Source organism: Taeniopygia guttata, chromosome 2 (assembly GCF_048771995.1).
Source record: "Taeniopygia guttata chromosome 2, bTaeGut7.mat, whole genome shotgun sequence".
NCBI lineage: Eukaryota > Metazoa > Chordata > Aves > Passeriformes > Estrildidae > Taeniopygia > Taeniopygia guttata.
Window position 1 is genome coordinate 48,451,231 of NC_133026.1, and position 11,523 is coordinate 48,462,753.

The 11,523-nt window shown below is 37.9% G+C and overlaps 1 protein-coding gene across 39 annotated transcripts in view; it reads right to left on the reverse strand.

Moving 5' to 3' along the window:
- ARPP21 (cAMP regulated phosphoprotein 21) overlaps nucleotides 1-11,523 on the reverse strand; it is a 372,912-nt gene that overhangs the window by 83,309 nt on the left and 278,080 nt on the right. For all 39 annotated transcript variants that reach the window (XM_072925860.1, XM_072925880.1, XM_072925867.1 and 36 more), the window contains 3 exons: nucleotides 11,359-11,437; nucleotides 9,979-10,038; nucleotides 8,932-9,072 (listed from right to left, as the gene is read on the reverse strand). In XM_072925860.1, coding sequence (XP_072781961.1) covers nucleotides 8,932-9,072; nucleotides 9,979-10,038; nucleotides 11,359-11,437 — 280 coding nt within the window. The remainder of the gene's footprint in view (nucleotides 1-8,931; nucleotides 9,073-9,978; nucleotides 10,039-11,358; nucleotides 11,438-11,523) is intronic.

Consider the following 11,523-nt stretch of genomic DNA (forward strand, 5'->3'; position numbering starts at 1 on the left):
GTAGCAAGAGCTGGAGAGAGTCACTGCTGCAGACAGGATTCAAAGAAGTTGTGAAGATTTGGGCCACTCTTATGCAGGTGCTCTGATGGTTCAACACTGTTTTGTTATTTACATTTGCCTTTAATTAGATGGATTGCTCAGTCCAGCATCACTTTGGCCTCTATTTTGAAGTCATGCTGTGACACAGAATGGTGGCCTCCCTGCTGTGCTAGTTTGTGAGCATCTACTATATCTGCCTGCTGTGTGCTTTTTTTGGTTTTAGGCTGAAGGCTCTCCTAGGGTTCTGCATTACTACCCTAGTAAAACTATGCAAGCATTACAGTCTCTTTGCTTTACACCTTGAGGGGCAAAACTCTGTTCTATTTGCAGTACAAAAGCCTGTTTTGATCACGGAGGCACAGGAACGTATCCTGAGAGTTAGAGAATTTACAGACCTTGGAAGTAAATATCATCACTGTTAAAAGGTTCATCACCCAACTTAGTGAAAAAGGCCTATCAGTTTAAATTAGTGAATTAAATTTTATCAGAACAGCATTTTTCAATAATGAGGGTCCAAAATTAAACCTTCAAATATGCTTCATGTATTTAGGGGCTGATGAATGCTAAAAAGCAGGGTTTCAAAAAAGCTAGAATGTGAATTTAAATATAGATAATTGTTAAAGTACAGTGCAGTTATATTATCACAACTTAATACTTAAAACCACTCAAGATGGCATTGCAAGCATTTGAAGGTAAATGCCTCATTAACAGATTGCTGCTTTTATCATATGAGTCACTAAGAACTTCTGTTATGATGGTAAAAGCACATTAAAAGCTATAAAAGAAAAATCAATCCTGTACAAGACAGTTCTTCAAGGTGCTGCCTTCTCTGTAGCACAAGGAAAAAAATCTGCAAAAACCAAAAGCTATATTTTCCCCAGTATAAGGTCATATATTCTTTAGAATTTTTTTTCAGAACAGTAGCTGGCCCCTAAACATGATCAGCAATTATTAAACAGGGATGTGGAAAATCACAAGTTATTTCCACAGGCATTCTTCCCCTCTAATTGGGGTTGCAAATAAGTCTGTCAGGACTGAAAAAAAAAAGAGGCAGGAATACTTCATGGAAGCCTTTTTCCTTCAGTGACTGTGAGGTTTTATTATGTCACCTTTGCCCATCCATCAAGATGCTACAGGAATGCTTTTCATGCCAAATTATGCCGTGTGTTGGCCAAGCAGGAGGTCAGATTCTGAGAGATTTCAAAGATACAATACTGAAAAACTAATCTAATATTGAGATGTCATTACACAATTCATGACTCTTACAAGATTTCCTAAAACTTAATTCCAGAAAATCATCCTGTTTTAAGATATGGATGCAAAAACAGTACTTGGCCCCCTGAGCATCTGCTTGAGTACAAACAAACATTTTGCCCAGCATCCTTGGGCCAGAACACAGGCTTTGAATACAGGGGAGGAGCCTGCAGGCCAAGGGTACATTCAAATACCAGCTCTTCTGATAGACAGGACAGAAGCACGACATCCTCTCTCAGGCAGAGACCATTTTAGGAGCTTCAAAATGCTCTGCTGTCCTCCTGTGATCAAACTAAGATTATTTCTTTACTGAGACCTGCTTCTGCTGCTCTCTCCCCGGTTGGATTTAATTCTTGATATTTAGGGTGTCTATTGAGACTGAACATCTTGCACAGCGCCAATTCATTTCCAGCTAATAGAGGCTCAAAAGTGGTAGCACAGTTTATTATGGAATTCATTAATATCTAATTTTAAGGATGTGGCATATTCTGTAAGTGGCTGAAAATTACAATGTTGCATAACTGCTGCGATCTATTTAAAATTACACTTTTCTATTTCAGAAGTTCAAAAATTAACATGTAAGAGAGAGAGGAAAAGGAAGCAAATTCAAGATTTAAAGACGGTTCACCAAAAACCAGCAGGCTAACAAAGAAACTAGCAGTCCTCTTGAAATGCCTCACACATTATGGTATGCACATTAATACCATTACGAATTCTTATTCTGACTTCTGCTTCATGCCACGAACATTTTTGCCTACTCTAGCAGGAGGATTCATGGATCATAAGGCATACTCTGAACAATTACTGGCATGAAGAAGAGGGCCTGTTTTTAATAAACTGTCAGAGACAGCCTCACAAGGCTACCGTGGAAACAGCAAGCTGAAACAATGGACAAAGACTTCTCTAAACTCATAATACTTTTTACATTTCTGTGGGTCCTATTTCCTGTGTTAAAAATGTGGCAGGCTACAGAAGAGCAAAAGGCAATTATATAACCAATCTAAACCACCTCTGAAATTTACTTGCTCAAATTTCAACACCTTATTTCTGAAATGCTCAGATGCAAAACCATTACTTCATCTACTACACATGCACTGTTACCTCTGAGGAAAGCACAGGGATCATTTCTAGATCTCTCCCCAGTGATATTAAAGTATAAGTGACCAAACAGCAACTTGATTAATGAGCACCTTCTTACTACAGCTTGAACGAGCACAAGGATTAATTACTCATGCAAGGAAGAGCTTCCCTCAACCAAATTACCTACTTGCTATTCCATAGCACTCCCTGGGCAACCTTCCATCTACCCACACAGAGCAGGTGACAGTAACCTTCTAGGTTTAATAAAACTTATACTATTAAGTGGTGTGGATTAAAAAGATTAAAAAGAAAAAAAAATAGAAGAAGATATACCATAGATATTAACCCTTAACTAGCATTTCATCACAGTATAGACTGTGACAGTAGTAGTATAGACACAGTATAGCTGTAAAGAGCACATGTCCACCTTCATTATAAACAATTTAGTTTTAATAAATTACATTAGATGAAAATTTAATATGGGAGCTATTAGAAGGCAGTATTTAAGGGTCAATTTGAATCTTTCATGCAAAAGAGAAATATGACTAAAATGACAGAATGCTTGCTGAAAATAAAAGGCTGTCCTAATTCAACTATCATTAACAAAATAAATATTTTTTCTAATCATGCTAACAATTGAATCACTGACTGAAGTAAATTGATTATTTTTGTATGAAAAAACCTCAAATCTATGAAAACAAATATAATCTGTTACTTAAATGCTACACGTTATAATGTAGCTACATAACCTGAAAGTTTTTATTATATATTATTCTTTTATTGATGTTCTTACTAAATTATTAGTCACATTAGGTATTAGTTTATTTTAAACCAAAACGTGTCAGCCAATTGCAGTGTTATTTCTTAGCTACACAGTTCCTTCATTTTAGTTGCATATATCTACTATGCACCCTTTTATTTCTCTACACATTTGCAGCAGAGAATGTCATAATACCAACTGAGCAACAGCAATTGTAAACCAGAAGGGACATCGGGATATCTCCACTTTCTGTTTATTTCTTAGTAGTCAAGGAATAACTGTTCTGTAGCAAAGATGGAAAAGAGGTAACGACAACAGGAAAATGAGGTCCTCTGACTCCATAATCCTTTGAAGAAAAAATGTAATGCCAGCCTCCAACGAAAATAATGAAACCAGAAATAAGGGTGTTCATGTATGTTTTCATGCATCATGTAGCTCATAAAAGCAATTCTGCTCTCATGAGATCATTCCTCTCAGTACATATACAGTAACTAAGAATAGCATAAGATGCTTAAATGCAGATGGAATTTATCCAAACCATTTGCAAGATAACTATTCTGGTTTACAACAGGGAAAGTAATAAAACTGTTCTTCAAATGCTCTGGCAAACATCAAATTGCTTTGATTGAGATTTTACAAAAAAGGTATTCGTTTTCAGGCATACGTTTGTCACCACTCCCATATCACTAAAATGTCCCATCCAAACAACTGCTTAAAGAAATTAAAGTCATATACATGGAATACCTTAGTCAGTCAAGGTTGGAAAAGCATAGTTCTCTGCATGCTCCAAAGACTGTAACACTTGGTATCTCAAGGAAGTCTTCTTGGCACTTCGGCCTCCGGTAAAAGAAATTCTAGAATCTATTCAGCATTGAAATTGCCATGTTCAGTGAATGCCATTTCACTGATATGCCTGTAGGATCCTGTACAAAAGTTCAGACTCTGAAGATGGTGAAATTGTTACAGTGCACCTCTACTAATATAGATGTTATCTACAGCAAGACCACTCAATGAATACATCATAGAAACCCAACGAGAACTTTTCTTCTTTGCTTTTGATTCAAACCACTCTTACACATAAGAGGCAGAATGAGACAGATTGTATGCCAAACTACAAAAGCCTTGCAGGTTATTCAAAGTACAACTTGAACATTATGCCTCCTTCTGCTGACACATTTCTAGATTATAAGGAACCATTGTAATGCACATAACAGCTTACTATTGCTTCACGTTTTTGAAGGCAACAAAACACAGCCCAACTGAGCCAGCATAATATTAACAGAGTAGGAAAAAACCCATGCATCAAAAGGATCATAACCCACAATGCTCCTGAAAAATAGTCAGAACTGAGGATGAGATTTGGTATGAAGTTCGTAATAGCTATGTTACACCCTCAGAATATATGAAAATGTCTAAACACAGCATTATATATCATAAGCATCCTACCTTCTTGATTCTGATGAGCCTTGCCACTCACATTTATATAAAACAAGTACATGAATGCATGTGTGGGCTGTGGTACAGACATGCTTGTCACATGGCTGATGATCTCAACCAAATGAAAACCCTTTCAATTTACCAAGCACACCAAAACTGTTTCCCCTACATTTCTCCACCTAGCTACACAAAACCAAATCAATGAATCTGATTGAACTGGTACAGTTCACAGTATGAATAGTTCTGCAAAAAATCCTGAAGTACTTCCAGTTGTTTGATAGGAACTATGAGGAATATCCAGACCAGAAGGTGGCACGTACACATTTTTTGGCTCCAAAAAGGGATGCCCGAACATATTGCCTCAATTCCAAACTTCTCTTTATATCAAATTTCAGTTTCTTAAGTTCCCCATACATTTCTGTGTATCTTTAGACAGATGACAGGCAGACACAGATGACAGACAAATATACATTAGAATGGTGACACAAGACCAGTTTCATACTGAGTAAGGCACACTTCCCATTTTAAGTAGTATTTGAGTTCTTTGACTATAGAAACATTGTAACAGCAAAATCCTCCTTTGCTTTCTGATCAATTTTTCTCATATATACTGCTGAGAATAATATTTCAAAAATCAGATTATTTAGTTAGGCAGGAATTTTAATTTCAAACATCATATGAAAAGAAAATTTGTTTTGAAAATCCACTATTCTCTAATGAAAGCTAGAATACAGAGACTTAAGTTTATTAAGGTCAAAAAACACTTGAGGTTAGGTTGAGGTGATCACTGTCTTTTAAAATTTAATTTCTTAAAAAAAAACCCCTTTGAAAACAGCAGGCCTTGTTCACATTCCAAAAAAATTAAAGAAAAAAAACATATTAGATTTTTAGAGTAAGCTCTTCGTTATAAATACTCTGGTCTGAAAAGTTGCCATTATTGTCTGAATGTATTTTTAAGAGAGGTTTCATTGAGAGTTCATGAAAGCTGCAGGATTGCACTCCCAGAGATTCAGACCCTACTGAATTTTACCACCTTTTTTCCCCTCTATATAAAGCAGCATGGATGAACACAAGAAGTCACAACTCTCCCTCCAACTACAACTTCTTCAATAAACACTTCCTCATATTCCAGACCTCCGTGAAGTAGGTACTTTACAAGCATAGGTACGTATGGATCCACATTGCCCTAAGACAGCCTTAGAAGGAAATGCCCTGATCTGCTTCATTCATACGCTCATCCCCTGACTGACACACACTAGTCCTTTCCGAGGCACCCATAAGGAACATTGATACCAGAGTTTTCCAACAGCCCTTTCATCTCAAAACCATTATTTCTTTTGACACTTGCACCTCCAAGCAGCTGCAGGCAGCGACCATGGGAGGCCTCTGCTGAACAGGAATAATGCACCTCACCTCACTGCCTGGGGGCCAGGGAAGAGCTCACCACCTGCAACCAGGCAAAAACCCATCACCTGCAAGCGGAGCAGAGATGTGACATGAACCCTCACTCAGCCAAAGAAATAAACATAAGGTATTTATCCAAGCCCACAGGATGACACTGCAGACTCATATGCTCCTCTCAAAGAAGCACATGTACACAGAAGTCAAAGCCAGTGCAGAATTTATGAACTCCTGAGTATGCAAGAATATTCTTCTCTCTCCACAGTAGTAGCTAAAGTAGTTTGGAAACAACATGTCATAAAGAGATAATTTATTGCCAAAATCCAAATCTTCAGAACATCTGTCTGTGGGGCCTCTCCATAAACTCACATAAAACCATCAAGGCTTAGGCTTGCAGTACAACATAACCACGTTGAACAGAGTTCCAGACGCTCTTCAGATTCTCCGGTATTCTGGATACTGTCCAAGTGGTAATTAAAAGAGTCAACACATTCCCAGTATTTGGTGTTGATTTGAAACTGCACAGAACTGTCTCCTCTGAGAGCAGTGAAATGCAGAACATATGAAATCACATCGGACGCTTTCAGATGTGGAACTTACACAATATTTGTGGAGGGTAATAAAATCTCATCAGTCCTTATTCATGCTAGATAATAACAAACTATTTTCTGTCAAAGCCAGGGACATTTTTAAAAAAACATGACATATCCTCCAGTTATGAAAAGAAACAGCCACTTCACAAAAGCTTTATTTTATGGTAATATCAAAATAATGTAAACAACACACTGGAAGAACCACAAGGCAATACGAGCTTCATATAATCCAGTTGCCTACCACCAAATCAGTGAGGAAGGAAGAAATCAGCAGCTTGCAGCTTATGTGGTACTTACAAAACAGCTGTACTTAAAGTCAACAGAGGGGCAAAACCCTGCATTTACTTCTGGAATATCTAGACAGGAATGGTGTCAGCACCAATCTTTAATGGCCTCACCTTCAGCCTGCAAGAACACAGCTGAAAAGGCCATTCAATCTGCAATATCACTACAAGAGCCTGCCTGCTGAGCTTGCAAGAAGGGCAGTTCATACCTAGCAAATAGCATTGCTAGCTCATTCCTACCATGCATGAAGCCACAGTTTTACCGGAGCACTCAGATAAAGCTCTGACTTCTGAAGAAGGCTTCAGAGTCCTCTCCAGAAACACCATGTAAGCATTTCCAACAGTGCTTCCAGTGCTACCCATCTGTGAGATGAAAGCCACACAACAGATCAAGGCATTTACACATATTAATGTGTTAGTATTATTCTATTATCAAGTCAACCAGGAGAAGGCAATGCTGCAGGAAATATCCGGAGCAGTTGGTGCGCTACACCAGTGACCTAGATGTTAAGGGAAAAGGGAGGACTATAAAAGAGAGACGATTGTGATTGCTTTACAAGCATTCAAATATGATTGATTGTGGTCTGTTTAAGAGGGCACTCATTTTCAGTTCAAAACTGAACACCAGATTGCTGCATACCAAGCTTTTTCTTATTCAAAACCAAAGAGGACCTTGTAGGGGGCAGGTATTATCAGACCCTGAGGCTAAGCCTTTGCAGCCTGAGTGTTTTATCGAGCTATTGTAATTCTCTTGACTTCTGAAAAATCAAGCTGTTAGTGAATGCTTTACTCAAACCTTTAAAAACATTAATGCCCAAGTGCTGTTTCACAGTTGTCCAAGTATCTCAGGGACAGCCCAGGAAAAGGATCTAAAATAAATTGTCCATTATCTTAAATTTACTACATTCACATGGAAGAATTTCAGGGCTCAGTGAAACAGCAAACACCAATGTGTGTTAATCTTCAAAATTAGGTAGTGACAGAATCAGAGAACAAGCTGAGTTGGAAGGGATTCATGAGGATCACTGCACAGCAGTGCACATCAGCCCTGCACAGCACCATTCCCAAGTCCTTTCACCCTTCTACAGGAGAAGTTAACCATATTAAAAAATGCTTTCTGCAAATGGATATAAATAAATTACCTAGCTACTGGATAGATAAATAAAACAAATGTTTAGATTTCTCCTACTAATTGAATACAGGAAATAGACAATTTTCAAATGGGGCTTTCCTTTTCCAATACCAGATACCAAAACTTCATTACCCAGCTGTAATTACTTCCTCTTCATTATGTAGTTTATAGGTAGACAGGGACAGCAAGGCTATGTTAAATACACGTGGCACTTGGCAGGAAAAGTGATGGTGATTAGGCACGGACATATTTTGCAGCTCATATCAAGTTTTGGTTAGCTTGATACAGTTTTAGCTTGTACAGCTTTAACCAGTTCATGGAGAAGCACAGAACTTACGCCAGAACAGATTTAACCTGCCACAAATTTTGCAATGCATTTGAACCATAAGAAGGAATCTGTATTTCACAGTAACACTGTAGTCAGACAGTGAGATTTGAAGGGAAAATAAAGTGGAGCCAAGATGGAAGGAGAAGAAAATGGATTGAAGGGTGGCAGGCGGTGGAGGGAAACCAAATTCTAAATAATCAGACTGCTCTTGAAGCACGCAGAGCCAGAACAAGGAAAGAGGCAATCTTCCAAATATGTTTGGGCTATTTGGGATGTAGCTGTATGGTATCAGGTGACTTGCAAAGCAATGAGCTCACTTCTGTAGCAAAGTGGTGGCACTAAGGAATCAGCAAAATTAACATTCCAAGATACTGTACTTTCTTGCAAGAGACCAGTTAGGTTGATTTCTCCTCATGTATATTTATAGTATTAGATAACCTCACCATGAGAGCCCCATCCTCCCTTCCCAACCTAGAAAACAATAAGCAGCACTCACTGCTGCCACGAAAACAAACAAAAAATTATATATATATATATATATAAATTACACCACGCAGTCATGGTACAAACCAGCTCCTGTCTTGAGAAAGGGAACAAGGAAAAACACAACAGTAGTTACTTACATTCTTGTATTGCTGGTCTTGTTGATAATTACAGATTTTCCAGTCTGATCCACATTGTGATCCATTCCAAAATAAGCTGCCACTCTGTGCACTAGCATCCTCTGATAGGATGACATCTGAGGGAACTTTTTATAGTGATTACTAAAAACAAAGGAAATAAATAGCATTGATAATTAAAATTCCCTCTAAGCTAAAAATAAATGAAAACAGCAATACATTTGACAATTCAGTGGACAGAAATCTCACTGAAAACTTCTCCATTATGCATTTACATGTAAATGTTTGCTACAGAAAAGCTGAAAGAAAAAAAAAAAGGAATTAATTTTAGAATTTCTAATAAGTACATTTCCACGTGCAACATTGGGACAAACAAAGCTCACACTTCACGGTACCTAGTCAGTATTCTGAGTGTTGGGAAGAACTCATCCCCCAATCCCTCACATGCACTCACACTCTGCACAACCAATCCTAAAGATTTGCTTTGACACTGGCAACAGCTTTCTGCATTTCTCCCAAAGGTCAGAAGCAGGGCAATTCTGGAAAGATCTAGTTTGGCAAACACTCCTTTTTCCCTCTATTACTGACAAAATGGTTATTTCCCGTCAGCATAATTTTTCCCTCTGCTGCTATTCTGACTCTCTAATTTGAAAGCTGCAGGAATATTGTATTATAAAGACCACATAGTAGCAAGAATCCCTCCACTTAAGCTCTGTTCTATTTTCCAATGCAGTAAAATAACACAACACAAAGGAAAAACCATGAGATAACATATTTGATTATCTTCTATACTAAAAGCTTTAATTATATTTTTGGATATAAATGAGCAGAGCCAGTGCAATTACAAGACAATGAAAAGCAAAAGGTTTTCATTTACATCTATTTTATTTTAAGCAGTTCCACCACGTGGCAGGAAATAGAAGCCTGCTCTTGCAGTGTGCCAGTAACAGCCCTCAGGAGCACTGTGGTCCACATGAGTGTATCCCTCGCACAACCCACGCTGCAACACATGCACGTGACTTAATAAACCAAGAGTGGAACTCAACTTACCTGTTGTCACTAATGAAATCAATAATTTCCTGTTCCATTTTCAAGAGGATCATTCTGTCCCTGTCAAAAAGAAATGCAAGGATTTGTACCATCAACTACGAGTAGACATTTTAGAGGAAAACATTAATATAACAGTGTTCATAAGGCTATTTTGGAAGCGTTGTCAGTCATCTTGATTAAAAATCAAACATGCTTTTTTTTTTGACCCTGGATCATCTGCAAAAGACTAAGGTCTGCTTTTCTGCACCTTCACTGACATACAGATTTGACTCTTCTATGAGCTCAACTATGGCTTGAGAGCGTATTCAGCCACAACAGGCTTCAATCAATGCGTTCCATAGAAAGACTCTCATTGCTTTGGATAGCTTTGGTCTTTTTTCAACCTTTTTTATGGAAAATGAGATTTCCACCTAAGCTAGATCTTTCACAAGAAGAGCTGCTACCCACCGAAATTTTAAACACTTTTCCTGAGACACACCAGAATTCCACAAGGCATTGATTTGCTGCAAAAAAAACTGGACACGTCTAATCTAGTTAGAGAGCACAATGAAGAACACCACCTTTGAGCTATGGCTCCCAGGAGGCAATGCCACAGTGTATCTCAGGCAAAATGCTCTGGTTTTCACTGGAAGGTCTCAGATGTCCCTTTTTCCTCCCCTCCCTTGTCAAAAGTTTCCCCAGCATATTTCCACACATTTCTAAGCTGGACAGAGTCCCATCGTTCCTTAGTTCCTTTGAACTTTCTCATTTTGTACAGATAAAGCAATTGAAGGACCTACCATCATCTGTACAAGGGGTTATGCAAGCTGTTAGGTACCCAGTTATTCCCAGTTCTCCTGGGAATAGTTACAGAATTACATGGTACATATTTAACACATCCAGCTGAAATGAACATTGAAAATCACAATACATAAAAACGTTACAGATCTTTCCTTGGATGTTTAGAGGTAAATTTAATGATGAGATAGGCTTGTAGCTCCAAATGAAAGCTATGGGAATACTGAGAGCAAAATTTTACACTGAGCACAGGATTTTAATTGTGTGCAGCATTGCTAGAAGAAAGCTACTTTACATTCATATAAAAATCTCCAATCGCAATGGTTACAAGATATTATTACAATCACCACATAGAGCTGTATAAAAGAAGGTAATAACAAAGATCAGATGCTACTGAAAGTGAAATTAAGCAATGGGCGACTGGGTGTGGGAGTAAAAGTTGATGATTTTTTATACCATTTTTCTCACTTAACAGCCTACCTTCTTTACATTTTCCCTCATAAGCATCTCCAGAACAAATAAAACACAGTGTACAGTTAGGAGAAGTCAAAGACTGCCAACTATAATTTCAGGAATGTCAGCTCTAACGCAGGAAATACCTACCTGGGGTTATTCTTTAATGTGTTAATGAGAAACTCATGCAAATCTATGCCTGTTGAGTCTGTATACTCTTGACTGCAATCTGCAAAATAAAAATAAAGAGTCTCCACTCATTTGTTTCATTTCAACAGTTCAGATTAACTTCTGATTTATGATATAAATCAACAC